Source organism: Astatotilapia calliptera, chromosome 3 (genome assembly GCF_964374335.1).
Source record: "Astatotilapia calliptera chromosome 3, fAstCal68.1, whole genome shotgun sequence".
In the NCBI taxonomy this organism is placed as follows: domain Eukaryota; kingdom Metazoa; phylum Chordata; class Actinopteri; order Cichliformes; family Cichlidae; genus Astatotilapia; species Astatotilapia calliptera.
Window position 1 is genome coordinate 44,037,636 of NC_137424.1, and position 17,498 is coordinate 44,055,133.

Genomic DNA, 17,498 nt, shown 5'->3' on the forward strand with positions numbered 1-17,498 from the left:
CCAAAAACCCTGGTGGTTAACCTCGGTCCTCGCTGTTGTCTGTAGCTGGAGGTGCGCTGGTGTTGGGTCAGGACCAGGATCAGAGGGGGGAGGGCTTCAACCCTGTCGAATCCTTCGTCGGCTCCCTCAGCCAGCTCAACATCTGGGATCGTGTTCTCACACCACAGCAGGTAAACCACGTTAGCTGATGTAAATAGCACATATATTCACTAATAGAGGCTGACCAAGGATTTATCGTATCCATCCACCTCCACCTTCTCTGGCTGTACTGTAGATTAAGGTCCTGGCCAGCAGCTGCCCAGCTTCTCATGTGACTCACAGAGGAAACGTCCTCGCCTGGCCTGACTTTCTCAGTGGAGTTGTGGGGCGAGTCAAAGTAAACCTCAACAGCATTTTCTGTGCCGGTGAGAGAGCTTCACGTGTTTCAAAATCGCATTACCTCAAAATTGGAGCTCAGTTACAAACCGTGTGCTGCAGGAGAACAAGCAGGTATTAGCCTTCAAGCTTTTTACATTTTCTCCAGACTGCCCCAAGCTGGAGAACACTGTGCCCCACCTCCACGTCTCCACTGTGGATGTGCGTCCCGGCGCACAGGTGCAGCTGTCTTGTGATCCCAGTTTCTACCTGGTGGGGGAGCCTGTGCTGCAGTGCCAAAATAAAGGAGAGTGGAGTCACAACCTGCCCAGCTGTGAACGTAAGACAAAGACAGGCAGTGCTCAGTCATGTGTTTCCATGGTTTTGCACCTGTTTTAATTGATTTCCTTTGTTATGTCAAGTTTTGATTTGAAATATAATTCAGATTCAGTCTTTTGTCTTTATAAATGTAAATGTAACAGTCACATCCTCTGACACTGCTCGTTGTCTCTGGTAACACTTTATAATATGGCCCATGATTAAGGGCGTAATTCCCCAATAACTAGATGCAGTTTCATTGTATTCTATTTAAAATTACAATGTAATTATATTATAAGTCAGGCTTTTACAGAAAATACACAAATAATTATAGTAGTGTGTGAGGTATTTTAAATATTGAATAATTCCAGGTATTTTACATGTAAGGAGACACAAATTATACTGTATACTGTAATTTTATGGGAATTTAGTAAAAAAAAAAAAAAACATTTCCCCATCTTACATCATAAATACACTGTACTTTACTGAGTGGATTCATCTTTTCTTTTTACATCTTATGGGAGTTTACACCCTTGGCTGTTGGCTGTGTTATAAAGTGTTACCACATGTCTTACAGGTGTGTCCTGTGGACCTCCTCATCCACTGGAAAATGGCTTCTTCCAGGGAACAGACTTCCACGCCGGCAGCTCCGTGGTCTATGAGTGCAATGCTGGCTTTTACCTGCTGGGGGACACCAAAGTGCATTGCACCAACAGCGGCAAGTGGGGAGGAACTCCGCCAGCATGTTTGGGTACACAAACAGCTCAAACTTTTTACAAACACTTTAAATAAAAAATCCTGTTTCTGTTGACAACTTAACAGATAACCCATTTGTCCTTTTTTGTGTGTGTTTTTAATCATATGTGTGTGCAGATGTGGATGAGTGTGCTCTGGGCTCTGACTGTGATGATCACGCCAGCTGTCAGAACACAGAAGGCTCCTACACCTGCACCTGTATCCACCCATACACTGGAGATGGCAAAAACTGCACAGGTGATATGACAACGTAGTCAGGTGACACAAGCAGCTGTTTTCCTCCATTCTTTTATAAACCCAGCTGTTCGTGTGTGCGTTCAGAGCCAGTAAAGTGCGAGAACCCTGGGACTCCTGACTTCGGTCGCCGATACGGGAGCAACTTTCTGATGGGCAGCGAGGTTGTGTTCAGCTGTGACAACGGCTATGAGCTGATTGGCTCATCTCAGCTCCAGTGCCTGGAAACAGGAGATTGGGATGATGCTGTCCCATACTGCAGAGGTGAGAGCTGGAGTCACATAATGCTATTGCGATCAAATGGATGGTGTGATTTATTTCAGTTGCGTCTGATGTAGTGGACTCGGCATTTGTTTTTCACAGTTCCGATTAAGCTGATGGAAAACTATGAATATTTTATGGAGCTTTTTGGATGCTTACTCTGCAGCTGCGATCCTTAGAGGTTGCTCAGTTTGACCTTCACAGTTTTGCAGCTTCTTTCTAAAGTTTTGGATGATTTCCTTGTTATAAAAGATTGGCACTTGAATTTTTTGCTGCATGGATTTAATCTGCAGCTTGTTTGGTTGGAAGAGGCATGTAACCACAAGCTTCACGCTTTACAATGAGATAACTACATACTATAGAATATGATATCACATAGCAAAACACATAAATCAGCATTTACTCGCATTTTTTCAGTTATATCTTACACAGTGAAAATACTGCATCCATTGAACAGCTTTAATGGCTTCAAAGAAGAGGCTTCTAATGAAAGCATGCTCCTCTCGGATAATAAAACACATTCAAGGTCCACTGCTGTTGGCTATTATCATGCAAATGACTATTACACTTCAGGAAAACATGCAGACATGTATGTTGTGTATGCATACACACATACACAAGCAAATATACAGCACAAAAAATGCTTTGTCTAATGGCCGGTGTTGTAAAGGAGCAGTTACATACGCAGCTGTCCTTTTTGTTCTCCAATGTGCAGCAGGCTCAGACGTCTGACTATGTAACCACGTGCATCTTGGCACTAAGCCACATTCTTCATCACAGAGGAAGAGGAACTGAATTATTCGGCGTCTGCAGATTCATGTTACTGTAGCTGCTGAGTGTCGGACTGAAAGTGAAACGATTAGATGTGCAAAAGCCACATTTGTGTGCAACAAGTGGGAGAAAAAAAAAAGTTGAATAAATATTTATTGAAAATTAAAAACACACTCATGGCTTAATATAATATTATTGTATTGTTTTGTTGTATTATTATTGTATTGTATTGTATTGTTTCAGAGTGCGGTTATTAAACTAGACATTATCTTGCCATCAGTGAGGTTCTTTACTTTACTTACCATCTCCAAGTTTTTCACATAACAGCAACTCTAGGACTGTAAAAGTGAATCTTCAGTTTCACGCAGAAATAAGAGAAATGTATCTGTCTGCCTTTCAGTTCCACATCCGTCCTGTTCGTCTCTTTTTTGAGCCGATCCCAATTTCATCAATAGCAGTTAAAAGTATGAGCATCATGGGGGCACGATAAGCCCCAGATGCCCAACTGACATTAATTTAAGTGGGTGGATTCACAGGCGTCTGTTAACTTGATTCTCAGCGCAGAAATATATTTGCTCCTCACATCAGTGGGCTACACTTGCATTTAGTTATTTAAGTTGTAATTGAGTGTGATGGGTTTAAAAAGTTAGCGGTTACTAATCATCTCGTTAATGTTACGCTGCAGCCCTCTCCTGCCCAGCACCAACTGTTCCAGAGAACTCCATCATGACGGGAAACAACTTCACCTATGGAAGCAAGGTGACTTTCAGGTATCATCTTCACCCTCTCCAATACCTCGGGTGTCATGTGACATGTGAAAGATTTTTGTTAACATGTGAGTCCGACTCTGTTTTGTCTCTACCTAAGCTGTAAGACGGGCTTCCAGCCTCAGGTCCCCTATGAGTTCCAATGTCTCTCTAGTCTGAGGTGGACCGGGACGCCACCTACCTGCCATCCAGTGACCTGCGGGGGTCCACCGACTGTGGAAAATGCAGACTACACACTAAACACCAACACGTACCTGTCCACTGTCACATACACCTGCAATGAGGGATACAGGTATGGATAAATTACCATTAGTACTATTAGAATTTCACTGAATAAATGTAACTTTTATTATACTTTATATAGCTTTAATTTGTTGTACAACCCCAATTCCTAAACAGGGATGCTGTTTAAGATGTAAATAAAAACTAAAAAAGAATACTTTCAGCATTGATGCTTCCTTCCTAGATGTGCAACATAAGGTATTAATAGACTCCAGTAGCATCTGAGATGCAGGCTTTTAAACTGAGTGCTGGTAATAAGCTGGAATGTTCCTCCATGTTTTCCAAAATCATTTTAAATTTTCATTCTTCTGATGACCGAACAGTTTTCACTTTCAGTTTACGTGTGGCTGCTTCTTTGCTTTAACTTGCATTTGTTGATGGCACAGTAAGCTGCACAGTCAGTGATTTCTTGACCATTTCTGAGAAACTCTGCCTCTCTAAGATGCTCATAATTCCCAGTCATGTTACTGGCCTGTGGTTGATTAATCTAAATAATTGCAAAATGAGATTTATGAGATTATCTATTGTGCATTCTGCCTTTAGTTACATTTTTTCGGAATTGGGTGTGTATACCAGGTGACTGTAAATGATGTAGAGAGGAGTCTAAACTGAGTTGTATGTCGATACAAAGACCACAGGGCTCCATGGAAGTAATTTGTGAGGCGACAGGGGAGTGGAGCAGGCCTTTCCCCCGCTGTGTGAGAGTCCTGTGCAGCGAGCCCCCGCTACTGGAAAACGCTGTGACTGTGGGAGAGAACTTTGAGCTGGGAAACAAGGTGCACTATGTCTGCAAAGAAGGGTAAATGTGGTTGAAATCTACTCAGTCAATTTGTTTTTAAAATGTGTTAAATACTTCACACCTGTTTATTCCTCTGCATGATCTTTACTGTCTGTGGCATGGTGGCTTTTAAGCACAGCTAAAACAAAGAATTCATGCATTTAATGAAAATGTAACATCAACTGTGCATAAGGATGAGAACTGAGCAGTCCATCGAGGCTGACAAGCGCCGCCACAGCATGCATAAACAGGATCCAGAGAAACTGAAATTTCCTTGAGAACAATAAGATGACGTCTCTTTTTTTATTTATTTCTATTCGATATATATTTCTGATGATATGATTCAAAATACTACAAAAAAGATTCCCTGATCCAGATTTGATCCATTGGAGCAATCCGGTTCAGGATAGACAAACCAAACCAAGCATTTTGCAGTTTCTTTGACATACCTTTGCATGCTTTTTCTAAATTATGATGATTTGGGGTTTTTTTGCTCATTGCTTTTGCTCTCCTTCCTGTGCAGATACACTCTGATTGGCCCAGAGACCAGAGAATGTCTATCAACTGGCCAATGGAGTGAAAGCACGGCTCAGTGCGTCCCCCGCTCCTGCGGCCCCCCGCCTGCCATCGACCACGCTGAACCCTATGAGACTCACAAGCTTTTCGGAGACACCGCTAACTACTACTGCACTGACGGATACACAGCCGGCAACAACTCCAAGATGGTTTGTAATGCTCAGGGCGTGTGGGTGCCACCCGATGGCATGGAGGCGCCTCGCTGCATTGCAAACTTCTGCCTCCGCCCACCTGAACTACCACATGCGATTTTAGATTCGGTCAACAAACCAAAATACGCCAGCAACACCGAAGTGAGTTATAAATGTGAAGAGGGCTTCATGCTCAACACTACAGCCACACTCAGATGCCTGATGGGAGGAGAGTGGGAGCCCTCGCCCTATGATATTGGCTGTGTGCCGGTGAGGTGCTCCAAGCCTGAGAGCATTGATCAGGGCTATGTGATTGGGACAAATTACAGTTTTGGAGCCGTGGTGGCATACAGCTGCTTCAAAGGCTTCTTGATTCGAGGGGAGAAGAGAAGGACCTGCAAGGGAAATGGAGAGTGGGGAGGAGCTCTGCCTACCTGTGTACCTGTGTCCTGCTCGCAACCCCCATCCCTCAAGAACGGATACCCCCAGGTTAGCCATGAAAACTGAATGCACTTAAAGAGTCCTCTTATAAACATAAAAACAAAGCACATGATATGTCCCATTTTTGTTCCACTGTAGGTCAAAGGTCGGCTCACTTACAACAGCAAGGTGACGTACGCCTGTAACGCAGGCTACAGACTGATTGGACGACCGGAGCGAGTTTGCCAAGCCAACCGTCAGTGGTCCAACCAAGACCCCCCAACCTGTGTCCTTCTAACCTGTGACCCTCCTCCTAACATCGTCCATGGGCACTACAAAGGCTCTGACTTCCAGGTGGGCCGTAAAGTGGTGTATGTCTGCGATGAGGGTTACGAGCTGGTCGGGGATGCTACCTGGACCTGTTTGAAGTTTGGAAGGTGGGATAAGATGAGGCCTCCACGTTGCTCGCCCGTCCAGTGTCCAGAGCCACCACTGGAGGAGAACCACCTGGTTCTAAGAGGCCTGGACTCTGAATCAGGAACAGTGGAGTTATCCTGTGAGGATGGCTACATCCTCGAGGGGGCTCGGTTCCTCCGCTGCACTCCGTCACAGGAGTGGAATGACACCTTTCCGGTGTGTAAGCAGGTGTTTTGTGGTCCGCCGCCTGTGGTGCCGTTTGGTGGCCCTTCCAGGTCTTCTCACCTGTTCCCATTCAGCTCTGTGGTGACGTACGAGTGCATAGATGGCTTTACTTTAAGAAAAGAAGGCTCTGCGTCCTGTCTAGCCAACGGGCAGTGGAGCAGTCCTTACCCAGAATGCATCCCGGTTGAATGTCCTCAGCCTGTAGAGATTTCAGATGGTATTGTTGATGTCCAGGGACTGATGTACCTCAGCAAAGCACTGTATAGTTGTAAGACTGGATATAACTTAGTAGGTAACTCCACCATCCTCTGTGGAGAGAAGGGACTCTGGATTGGTGGGGTGCCTTCTTGCCGCCCAATTGAATGCTCAGTTCCTAAACAGATAACCAATGGAAAAGTTGTCTACACAAAACTTCAGTTTGATCACAGTGCGACCTACTCCTGCAACCGTGGTTACCGCCTCCAAGGCACAAAGACTGTTAGGTGCCTGGCCAGTGGGGAGTGGGACATCGAGACACCAGCTTGTGTGCAGATATCCTGCACACCACCTCAGCCAGTTGAAAACGGCTTTGTGGAAGGCCAGGACCACAGTTATGGTGTGACTATTTTCTACAGCTGTTTTCCTGGCTTCCAACTCGTGGGTCAGGACCATCTAACCTGTGAGGAGTTCGGCTGGTCGAGCTCTGTTCCTGTCTGCGTGCCCTCGGACTGCGGGCTGCCTCCTCACATTGACTTTGGGGAGTATGTTAGAGTGACAGAGCTGGGAGGGAGATTTACTTCTAAAGACACTGGAAGACTGGACTTGAACTTTCTTCATGGGACACTGATTGAGTACCGTTGCCACCATGGCTATGACCTCACAAGCCAGGTCAGGCTGGTGTGCCAGGAGGACGGGGGCTGGAGTGGGACAGCCCCATCGTGTGTGCCAGCGGAGTGCCAAATACCGCCTAGTCCAGATCACGGCTGGATGAATGTGACTCATGGCTCCCTCGGGACTACGCTCACATATACGTGTGATGAAGGATATGAGCTGAAGGGGGAGTCTGTGAGGCAGTGTGTGTCAGGTCGAGTGTGGACCACTGATGCCCCAGTTTGTCAACCTGTTTCCTGTGGTGATCCAGGGGCTGTGGATAATGGCACAACACAGGGAGGTGATTTTGTTCATCCTGAGGTATTACACTTTCAGTGTAATCCTGGGTTTGTCCTGAAGGGCAGCAGTACTATTGCCTGCCAGGCAGATGGAAAGTGGACCGGGCTGAAGCCACAGTGTGAGCCCGTGTCCTGTGGTCCTCCTAAAATCCCCGGTGATATTACATTTAAAGGCACAGAGTTCACCTATAATAACAAAATAGAACTGAGCTGTCAGCCTGGGTTCATCTTAAATGGAAGGTCTCCAAGCATCTGCCAGGCTGACGGTACCTGGAGCCACAAGGCTGCTGCCTGTGTACCAGCCCGCTGCGAGAAGCCCTCCCCAATACTGAATGGTCGCATGTTGGGGTCAGAGTTTGGCTACAGCAGCAAGATAAAGTATGAATGTGATGAAGGATACACGCTTAACGGAGATTCTACACGTGTCTGTCAGTCAGATGGACTTTGGGACAAACCGGCACCCCGTTGTGACATCATTAGTTGCGATCCTCCTGAGGACATCAGTCACGGCTACGTGAACGGCTCCAGCTTCAACTACGACGACATTGTGGAGTACGTGTGCTTCGATGGCTACGAGGTCGTTGGCGATCCCATCCTGCGGTGCTCCGCTCAGGGCCTCTGGGTGGGCCCTGTGCCTCAGTGCCAGCCCTGCATTTGCACCCTTCCTGTGGTTAAGTTCGGAGTGGTTCTCGGCCACGATCGAGCCTGCGGAGACCGAGTGCACTTCCAGTGTGACGACGGCTACAAGCTGCTGGGTCCCTCTCAAGCTGTGTGCGAAAAAGGAGGAGTGTGGAGCCCTGGGGTGCCTGTGTGTAGCCGGGGAAGGTGCACCGCCGCCCCGCCTACAGTTCCTAATGCTGTCTTGCAGGGTGGCAGTGCCAGCTTCCCAGATACGGCTATATACAGGTGTCGGCCTGGCTACCAGCTAAAGGGGTATGCTTACCTCAACTGTGGAAGAGACGGCAGATGGGGGGAACCCAGGATACGATGCGAGCCTGTGAGCTGTGGAAAACCGCCAGAGGTCGCCAACGCTCGGGTCGTGGGAGATATCTTCAGCTTCCCCAACCAGATCACATATAGGTGAATACTGTCATTATTGGAGTGGCTTGTCTTAAATGAGTTGGCTGGCTCACATAGTGTTTAATGTAAATACTGTGTATGGAACAGTGCTTATCCTGGATCAGGTGAAACTAAACTAACCATTTATCTCCTCGATCTGAAAAACACATTTTCATACACAAATAGTGAGTAACAGAGCATCCAGCACTGCACTCTGCATCTGATTCATCAAAGGACACATTTATAACTGAAGTGCACTTAAAAGATGCATTTCTAATCATTAAAATCATCATTAAATTCATGTTTTATTATCATGCACTAAGATGATGTTGTAGTTGCATTGAACCAGTATGTTTTTCTGATAAGTTGCTCTTAAAATTTAGTGACAAACATGCATGTTCACTCAGGAGAGCATCAAAACTTTTCTCAGTTTTCTTCATTGTTTTGTTTTGATGTGAGTCACGAAAAAGTTGCCATCACAGAAATATGTGGATTTTTAGCTGTAATGCTCTTACGTATCAATTCTCTCAACATTTTATGCCTCAGCCCTGAAAGGCTGATGGGGTACTACCATCACTGTGGTGTGAACACGTTAACTGGAGAACAAGTCGACGTAGGATTTTGAAATCACTATCTACTAGGAGGCTAAGGTTTAGCACTGGCTGCCACCAATATTTGTATTTTTACATTGAATCTTAGAGAAACTGGCTTCATGCTCACAGTAAACAGGATGTGTGTTACTTTCCATTTCTGTGAATGGATTAAAATCCAAGACAGAAAGAGTGTACTCTGTGTATCATCATGTGCGTCTGCAGGTGTGATGATGGATACGAATTAGCCACGCAGACAGCTTCCCTGTCCTGCCAGAGCGACGCCACCTGGTCAAAACACAACGTTCGGTGCCGCCCCACCCCCTGCCTGCTACCCACCAACTTCTCCATCCCCCATCTGGTAATCACCGGGAAGGAGCTCACGCCTGTCGGGGGCACCGTCACCCTCTCATGCCCTACTGGCTTCTACCTGCAGGGGTCAGCGCTAGCAGAGTGTCAGGTAAGAAAGATGTTGGTTAAAGATTTGCCTTTCAGCTTCTTAATGTGAATTTGACTTCCCTGTTAAGTTATAATTAACCACAGAAATCCATTATATGAATGCCAGGAACATAAAGTGAAATGACCAAAGGTTTACAGAAGTGAGAATGAATGCGTGTAACGTTGATAACGCAGCGGTTTCCTGTTCTGCTTTTAAACTGTGTGATAAGGTCGGTGGAAGCTGGTCTCCAAGTATCTCATCGGTTTCCTGTGAGATGGTGATGTGTGAGAAGCCTGCTCCTCTTCTTCACGGTATCGTAGAGGGGGACAGCTACAACTATGGAGACTTTGTCATGTACTCCTGTCTGCCTGGCTTTGACATGAAGGTAAAACTCATCCAGTCAAGTTTTGCTTTTTTTCGTCTGGCATCTCTTTATGTGGAAAAACAAATGTAGTTGGTCCTAAACTACATAACAAATGACCACTCAGCTCCTGTGTTCCTCTTGCTTTCCCACACTCAGCCTTTAAACAGCATGCACCCACTGCACTAATGGCTAACAATGAGATTACAGAAAGTCATGTGACTTCTCTTCAGCAATCAATAGGTGTGCACAGTAACTGAGCCAATAGAAAGAGCTGAGTCACTGTCTTCTTTATAAACTGATACTCTGCACTGCCCAGTTTGGACACTCGATACAATGACGGCCTTTTTTAATGCACACGAAGAGTAGAAGCCGCTGACTGGCTTGATAACGCTCACACAATAACATTACTTCATTCTACAGTGGAAAAAGTCAATATTATGGATGTACGCATTTCTGTGTGTACACCATCAAATATCCTTCTCCCCTTTTTGTCACAGGGAGACTCCACCCACATCTGCCAGGGAGACCGAACGTGGAGCGGCACGCAGCCAGTGTGTGTTGGTGGGTTTGTGCACAGAGGCAGACAAGGAGGCACCATGCTTGTGATAATATCGGATATTTAATCTTAATGTTCAATCAGTGATCTTTTTTCCCTCTACTAAACTTTGGAACATCCATAAAGTTTATTGACACAAAGATATCCCACACAAACAGATATCCAAGCGTAGCCCTCACTAGCTTCTGATGGACATGCAGTGATGTTGTTTTGACAGCAGGCCAGAAACCACTCAGTTCATATAAGAGTTTCAAGGTTTACACTTAGCAGGTTTTCAAGGGGTAAAGAGTTCATGTTTTGCAATGTGCTACAGCAGATACATATACTGTACTTTAACACTACCGCACCTTTGACCCTTTTCTTCACAGCGTCCTCATTGCAATCATGTGGGGCTCCTCCCACAGTACAAAATGCACAACCGGCGGGTGAGCCCAGCCCGGACAATGTCACCTATGTGTGTGATCCTGGGCTGCAGCTGGTCGGCCCAGAGACGCTCACCTGTCTGGACAATGGCACGTGGAGCCTGCCGGTGCCTACGTGTGAAGGTATGGAGGGCAGACAGTGAGCAAAAGAAGTGAAAGGACGTCTGTGCATCAAACACGTCTGACATCACATCCCTGTGGTCTTTCTGTCTTGTCAGTGGTCAGAGGCTGCATCAGCCCCAAACAGATGCTGCACGGTAAAGTGCAGGAACTCAGCCTGAACACTGGGCATGCTCTGAAGTTCCAGTGTGACAACGGCTACAACCTGGTGGGAGATCCTCTGGTGGTGTGCATAGGGGGCAACGCCTGGAGCTCCGCTTTCCCCGCCTGCCAACGTGAGGACACGTTTTTCGAAAGAACCTTTACTGGCTTGCTTTCTGACTTCCTGCCACGTGGCAGCCTGTGGTATCATTCGCTTTCTAACACAGAGGCCTTTCAGAATTCTTTGCAACATCACTGAGTTTCTTCATCTGTTTCACAATACAGCCTGTGACAAGAAGTCACCCATTCAGCTCCTCGTAATCTGGCTGCAGTTTGTTGGAATGTGCTGATTTTGAAGTCTTATGTCATGACTGACACTTCCACATACATGTCTCTCAGACTTATTCATTATCTCTGTTGGCACAAAAAAAGAAAACAAACAAAACATGGTGTATGAAAATAGTAATAGTGAAAAATAGAAGAAATTAGATGACAGTGACTTGAGCTTTTGATTTCGTTTACAAATGTGGAAAAGAGAAGTGCAGCAGCCACTGACCACTCATAGATGGCTGGTGTACGTACAGATTATTGTGCAATACACATGACATAATGCCAGTGCTGCATTTTGTCAGTTTGTTAAGCTGCAACAGATGATGTGACAGGATTGCTCCATGGTCTCAAAATAACCAGACTTTTGTGCAGTGACGTTATATAGATATGTAGATGTGGTGGATTTTATTGATGTATTGGGGGGGGTGTAAAGAAGTGTAGCATTCACAACACAGTTTTGTAGCATTTGTGGGCCCTAGTGTTACATTGCTATGCTAGTATTGTGTAGTAGAACGATTTAAATGCCTCAGTTTAATCTGCATCTATCATTCTGTCACAGTGTCGCAGTCTTTACTAGTACATGTTATTTCTGTGCTACACTGTGACTGTAAACGACTAAGGACTTATACTGTTGTATTGCTGATACACGAACTACATCAGCTGGCATCACAAATTTTAAAAGCATATCCATCATTTCTGTCTCTCGCAGCCAAGTCTTGCCCGGCTCCTCCGGGCTGGAACAGCAGCGGGGACAGAGTCCAGCAGGAGTTTGGTGTTGGACAGTCGGTCCGCGTTACCTGCCCCAAAGGTCAGCAGGTGAAAGGCAGCGGCACCATCACCTGCAGGTCAGACCAGACCTGGAGCCCCATCAGCTCTGTGTGTGAACGTAGGTATTGTTATTTTTAAAGAGAAGATGAATCTCTTCTGTTTACTCAAGTCTCCTCAGTTGTTGTAGCAGCTTTTTAATCTGTAAGGAATCACGTGCTTGTGAGGTGGCATTGAATAAATGTGACAAAGCAGAAAAACGTGATTTCATTTGAACGACTCTTTTCAAAGTGAATAAATATGCGAAGTATGTCACGTTTGTTAGCAGGAAACTAAATGATTAAGTTCGTAAATTATTTCATTAAAGAGGAAGTTTACTGCTTGTAATTTTCATGTTACTGTCACTGTGTGTTACCTCTGAACTACACAGGTTTAGTTCCTTTGTACCATTAATGTAAACCTTTCTGTTATATCATAGTAAAGCTACTAAGTTTAGTTTTTTCCAGTGAGATCATGTGATTTACTCAGCGATTAAATGATGTCACTATACTCGCTTGTCGAAACACTGTGATTTTAACACTGCACATCTTCGCATGCTCCCCTTGTCTTGTTGTGCTTCTCTACACTTGCATGTCTCAGGTGAAGCGCTGTCTCTCTGTTGTCTCACTGAGCTTTTATCAAAACAAATGAGGCTGCTTCAAACACTGCGTCGGCTCCTGTGTGCTGAACTAATTACGGGCACCTCTGCGGCTTCTATGGCAACCTTTGTCAGATTGTCCTTTGATCATTCTCATGTGCAGTTGTCCTGAATATGCAGCACAGCAGTGCTCATGTTGCTGTGGCTCGTTGTATGTGTTTGCATGCTGTTTTGGGGGGTTTGTCTCCTACGTGCATGTTTATCCGAGTCCATTTTTGTCCTCAGGGGGATTATCAGTAAGGGGCTTTTACCAAATCAAACCAACACTGAACTGTTTGACACATTTGGATGTGTTGCATGAAAATCACTGTCTCCGGGGCTACTGGGGGGGTGCAGGAAACACACTGGGTTTAATTTAATAAGCACAGATTTCTCTCTGCGGTGCACACTTTGTACTCACATATGGGGATGGACAGAAATGTTACAGCGCAATAAATTTTACAGTCTGGGTTCACTTTACAGTCAGATTGGTGCAAACGTGTCGTTAAAGAGGCAAAGCAGCAGTGTTTGTAGACGGGGGTAGCAGTGAATAACTCGTGGGTCGTTCCATAGGGGTGTCCTGTGGCCCCCCACTCCATGTGGCCAACGGGGTGGTGCGGGGGGCGGTGTTCCAGTTCGGGGACGTGGCGGTGTACTCGTGTTATGGCGGTTACACCATGGAAGGCATTGGAAGGAGCAGGTGTCTGGAGAACGGCACCTGGACGCCGCCTCCCACATGCAGAGGTAGAGCGAACGTGAAACGGAGACTCCCTGCTTCAGCTGACTTATCCTGTAACTCTTACTGCCATGCAGCTTCTCAGCTTTTGAATTCTTCCCTTACCTACTGCTGCTTACGAAACAGAGATTTTAATCTGTGAAGGTCATTAACACGTATGTGCTTGCACTCTGGTTGCATGGGTACAGTCTATGGAAGCGGCAGAAGCAGGTTTGTGGGGGTGTTTTTTGTCTTCACCAAAGGCTCTGCTCTGACAGCTCGCCCTGAAGTTTATGTGCAAATACTTTCAGAAGCCTGGATCCAGGAAGAAAAACCTCACCCTTAAACAAGAAAAACACCTTTGTATGACGGGGTTTCCTTTAAATAATTAAATTATTTCAAGGGAAATCGGGCATGTAGAACATCTGTAGATTAAGCTTTGGCGTAACATCTTCAGGAGTTTAAGAAACAGTTCAGTTTACAGTTTTATTCTGAGTAAACATGAATCACACACGCACAGTTGTGGTATGATGGGAGTGTCAGCTGAACAGGATCCAGGAATTTAGACATTGGGAAATTCCTTTTCTCAGTCGGCACAAGCAGAACAAAGATATGACCTGCAGGCAGTTTTATGACTGCGCTGCATTTGAATGAGAAACAAATACTTCACCACACTATCACATTCACACGATAGTTACCAATCTGTCATCACTGTCTGCAACTGAATTACGATGTTACGCTCTTTAATAAACGTCACTCTGAAAAAAATTTGTTTAGTGCTGTACATAAAATAAAGAAAAGGGTTATTAAAATCAATAAAAAAAAGGTCACATTTGAAAGAAAAAACATGAAAACAATCATATCAGCCTGAAATCAGGTTCCTGTTGATCAAGTACAGATACTAAAGCAGACAGTCAAACTGATTGAGCTCCACCCTGAATCCCTGTGTGAAACTCAAATGACCGTTCAGATGTTTTGCATATAAAATATGAAAACAAAGGCTGGATCCAGGCTTAGCTTCCCTGAACAGCTGCTGAGTTTGTGCTCTTTCCTGCCTCCCTGCACACACTGTTGCTGTCCTGATGTGTTTGCACTTCATTTGTTTGTGTGCGTGAGGTTAAATGGCCATTTTTGTTGAGTGTCTTCTTCACTGTATAGCTGCACGTCTGGCTTTGTGAGATATGCTCACAGAATAGTAACTCTGTGTTACAGGAACCATTTCTCTGACCTTAATTTGATATCTTTGTCCGTGTGTCTGTGTGTCCTCTCCCTAAGCGGTGTGCTGGCTACAGTGTCAGAACGGAGGTGTGTGTCAGCGGCCCAACACTTGCTCCTGCCCCGAGGGTTGGATGGGTCGCCTCTGTGAGGAGCGTAAGTATTTAATAATCGTAAACATGTTTAATTCTCCCTTTTCACGCCCTGATCGTGATCCTCAGTGTTTTATGGTCAAACAAAGGCTAACTTTTTGCAGACACTGGAGCACAGAGAAGTGTCTGTTTGTAGCTGAAAAATGAATTCTCTCTGGTTTAACAAGACAGTCCAGATGTTTCTCTCATTTTATGTGATACCAGTACTTAATCAGAAGACATAAGACAGAAATTGTGGTGCAAGAAAAAACATGTATGACAGTCTTACACAAGAAATTCTTGCATGCAGCTCACAGCTGTCGGCCAACTTCCTGTAAAAATCACCCAAACCTAACCCTGCTACATAACATAATCTGGCTGTGGACTGATTTTCAAAATGTCCCACGGTGGAAAAGATTGAAAAACAGAGAGAATGGTATTTGTCGCATGTTCACCTAAACTACAAGTTATATATATATATATTTATAAGAGCAATGAGTCACCAAAAACCAAAACAATCGTTGTGAAACAGTCACACTGGAATTAATCAGAAGGCTTTTAAACATACTGATTAATAAAGATGAAATGGCTTTAATGGCTAAGCTGTTATTTGATGGATTGCCATGAAGGTTTTTTCTGACATTAATTTTCTCCTGATGATCAGTTTCAAGTCATTTGGAAATCCTATCTGCATACCATCAGTGTTTAGCCCAACCCAGCTGTTGGGCAAGAGGAGCTTTGGAGCACCCTTAACCTTTCATCTAGCAACATCATCAAGACATTTTGATTTTATTATTTAAGAACAGATACCTGGAAAACTACCTGACCGACCATCAGCCTCAGCTCCACTGTGTTAGTGCTAGTTAGCAAATGCTACCATGCTAACATGCTAAACTCTTACAGGGCTAGATAAAGTATGCAAGCCAGAACATTAAGTTCATTTCTTGTAGTATAAGTGATGCTGCAGTTTTTGACCTCTTCATCTAGTTTTTTGTCCACTTTATATATATGATGTCAACACGCTGAAGCTCCACGCTGACCGCATGTTTGAGATGGTTTCAAAGAGATAGGTTCATGGTGATCTTAAATACCTGCCTCCTAACGCTCTCCTCTCCTTTTCATAATAGCTATCTGCATCCTGCCGTGCCTGAATGGAGGGCGCTGCGTGGCCCCTTACCAGTGCGAGTGTCCCACCGGGTGGTCGGGCACGCGCTGCCACACCGGTGAGTTCATGTGTCAGTGAAGCGTTCAGTGCTTACGATGTACGCAAGTAAATCTCAGCAGGGTTCCCATTACAGCAGGATCATCATCATCCTAGCAACACTTAGCCCAGAGGATTTCTGCCTCCTGTAGTTGTCTATTTATTGTTAATAAGTAACCTGCTTATATATAAGCTATTATTAATTTGGTGATCTGTCTGCTGTAAGTATTTGTGGTGGAAAATTTTATACCTGGTAACAAACTAGCATAATTATGGGCTGTGTGTTTGTTTTGTTACTGCTTTGCACACTTATAGGCCATTCTCCTATAATCTCACTGGAAAACCTCCAGGGTGACATTTATTGTCACGTGCTAGCTCAGTTTAGTGTCATATATACGGTCGTCCTTAACGTGCATATCTGCAGTCGTAGCAACTCAGAATGAAGGGAACACCATCAGACACCAAAATTTAGCAAGAGCCGTACAAGGAAACTAAAGAAGCATTGCCATGATTACGAAGGCTTTATAACAAACGTCCTACAGTTGGATATACGTCAGTTTATGACCTCCACCAAGGAAGTTGTGGTTTTCGTAGTGCTTGCGTGAGTGAGTCTGTGTGTAAACGCGGTAGCTCAAAAAGTTTGAGTGAATTCTGATAAAACGTAGTGGTGTAGAGTGGGGTCATGTTAGTAATCCATTAAAATCGGGCTGACATCCATCGAGCTCTTCAACATCAACTTATTGATTTATTGGCCAAAAAATCACAAAAAGCCTCAAAACTTAGGAACTTGTTGTATTGCCAACATATATAAAGTGGCTTGTAAAGATTTAAACATATTATACCCCATTTGACCTCTGACCTTTCCTTCAACGTCAACTGATTGATCTGAAGGTCAAAGTGACAATAATGCTATATAATAAATATCACATTACTTTATTGTGACTGTGTTACGTACATCATACATACATGTACAATGTTCCTGAGTAACACAAGCTTGAACACTGAAACGAGTCCTGCACATGCACTGTTAGACAAACATCTTTATTGCTCAGAGTGAGCTGTCACAGCAGTGTTAATGTTTATAGTGCGAGCTGACTTCATGGTTATAAAAGATACATTTCCTCCAACAATTATCTGTTGGGTTTCCTCATCAGACACCGTACTGACGATTTCTGTCTCTTGTCTTTCTGCGTGACCACAGCTGTGTGTACGTCAGCTTGCCAGAACGGAGGCAGATGCATCAGGCCGAACAGGTGTAGCTGCCCTTCAGGTTGGATCGGACACAACTGCTCCAGGTGGTTAGACACACACACCCACACACTCGTGACATATTAGA

At 44.8% G+C, this 17,498-nt stretch overlaps 1 protein-coding gene across 3 annotated transcripts in view; it reads left to right on the forward strand.

Annotated features, from left to right (window-relative positions):
* The window catches only part of svep1 (sushi, von Willebrand factor type A, EGF and pentraxin domain containing 1), a 114,946-nt gene that overhangs the window by 94,853 nt on the left and 2,595 nt on the right, over nucleotides 1-17,498 (forward strand). For 2 of the 3 annotated variants that reach the window (XM_026154511.2, XM_080298422.1), the window contains exons 28-48: nucleotides 46-170; nucleotides 275-404; nucleotides 524-694; nucleotides 1,250-1,423; nucleotides 1,546-1,665; nucleotides 1,750-1,926; nucleotides 3,380-3,464; nucleotides 3,562-3,753; nucleotides 4,375-4,542; nucleotides 5,045-5,717; nucleotides 5,808-8,518; nucleotides 9,313-9,547; nucleotides 9,756-9,911; nucleotides 10,388-10,451; nucleotides 10,815-10,991; nucleotides 11,087-11,263; nucleotides 12,169-12,345; nucleotides 13,474-13,644; nucleotides 14,891-14,986; nucleotides 16,089-16,184; nucleotides 17,364-17,457. In XM_026154511.2, the coding sequence (XP_026010296.2) occupies nucleotides 46-170; nucleotides 275-404; nucleotides 524-694; nucleotides 1,250-1,423; nucleotides 1,546-1,665; nucleotides 1,750-1,926; nucleotides 3,380-3,464; nucleotides 3,562-3,753; nucleotides 4,375-4,542; nucleotides 5,045-5,717; nucleotides 5,808-8,518; nucleotides 9,313-9,547; nucleotides 9,756-9,911; nucleotides 10,388-10,451; nucleotides 10,815-10,991; nucleotides 11,087-11,263; nucleotides 12,169-12,345; nucleotides 13,474-13,644; nucleotides 14,891-14,986; nucleotides 16,089-16,184; nucleotides 17,364-17,457 (6,169 nt within the window). The remainder of the gene's footprint in view (nucleotides 1-45; nucleotides 171-274; nucleotides 405-523; nucleotides 695-1,249; nucleotides 1,424-1,545; nucleotides 1,666-1,749; nucleotides 1,927-3,379; nucleotides 3,465-3,561; nucleotides 3,754-4,374; nucleotides 4,543-5,044; nucleotides 5,718-5,807; nucleotides 8,519-9,312; nucleotides 9,548-9,755; nucleotides 9,912-10,387; nucleotides 10,452-10,814; nucleotides 10,992-11,086; nucleotides 11,264-12,168; nucleotides 12,346-13,473; nucleotides 13,645-14,890; nucleotides 14,987-16,088; nucleotides 16,185-17,363; nucleotides 17,458-17,498) is intronic. The other variant, XM_080298423.1, reaches the window with a different exon arrangement.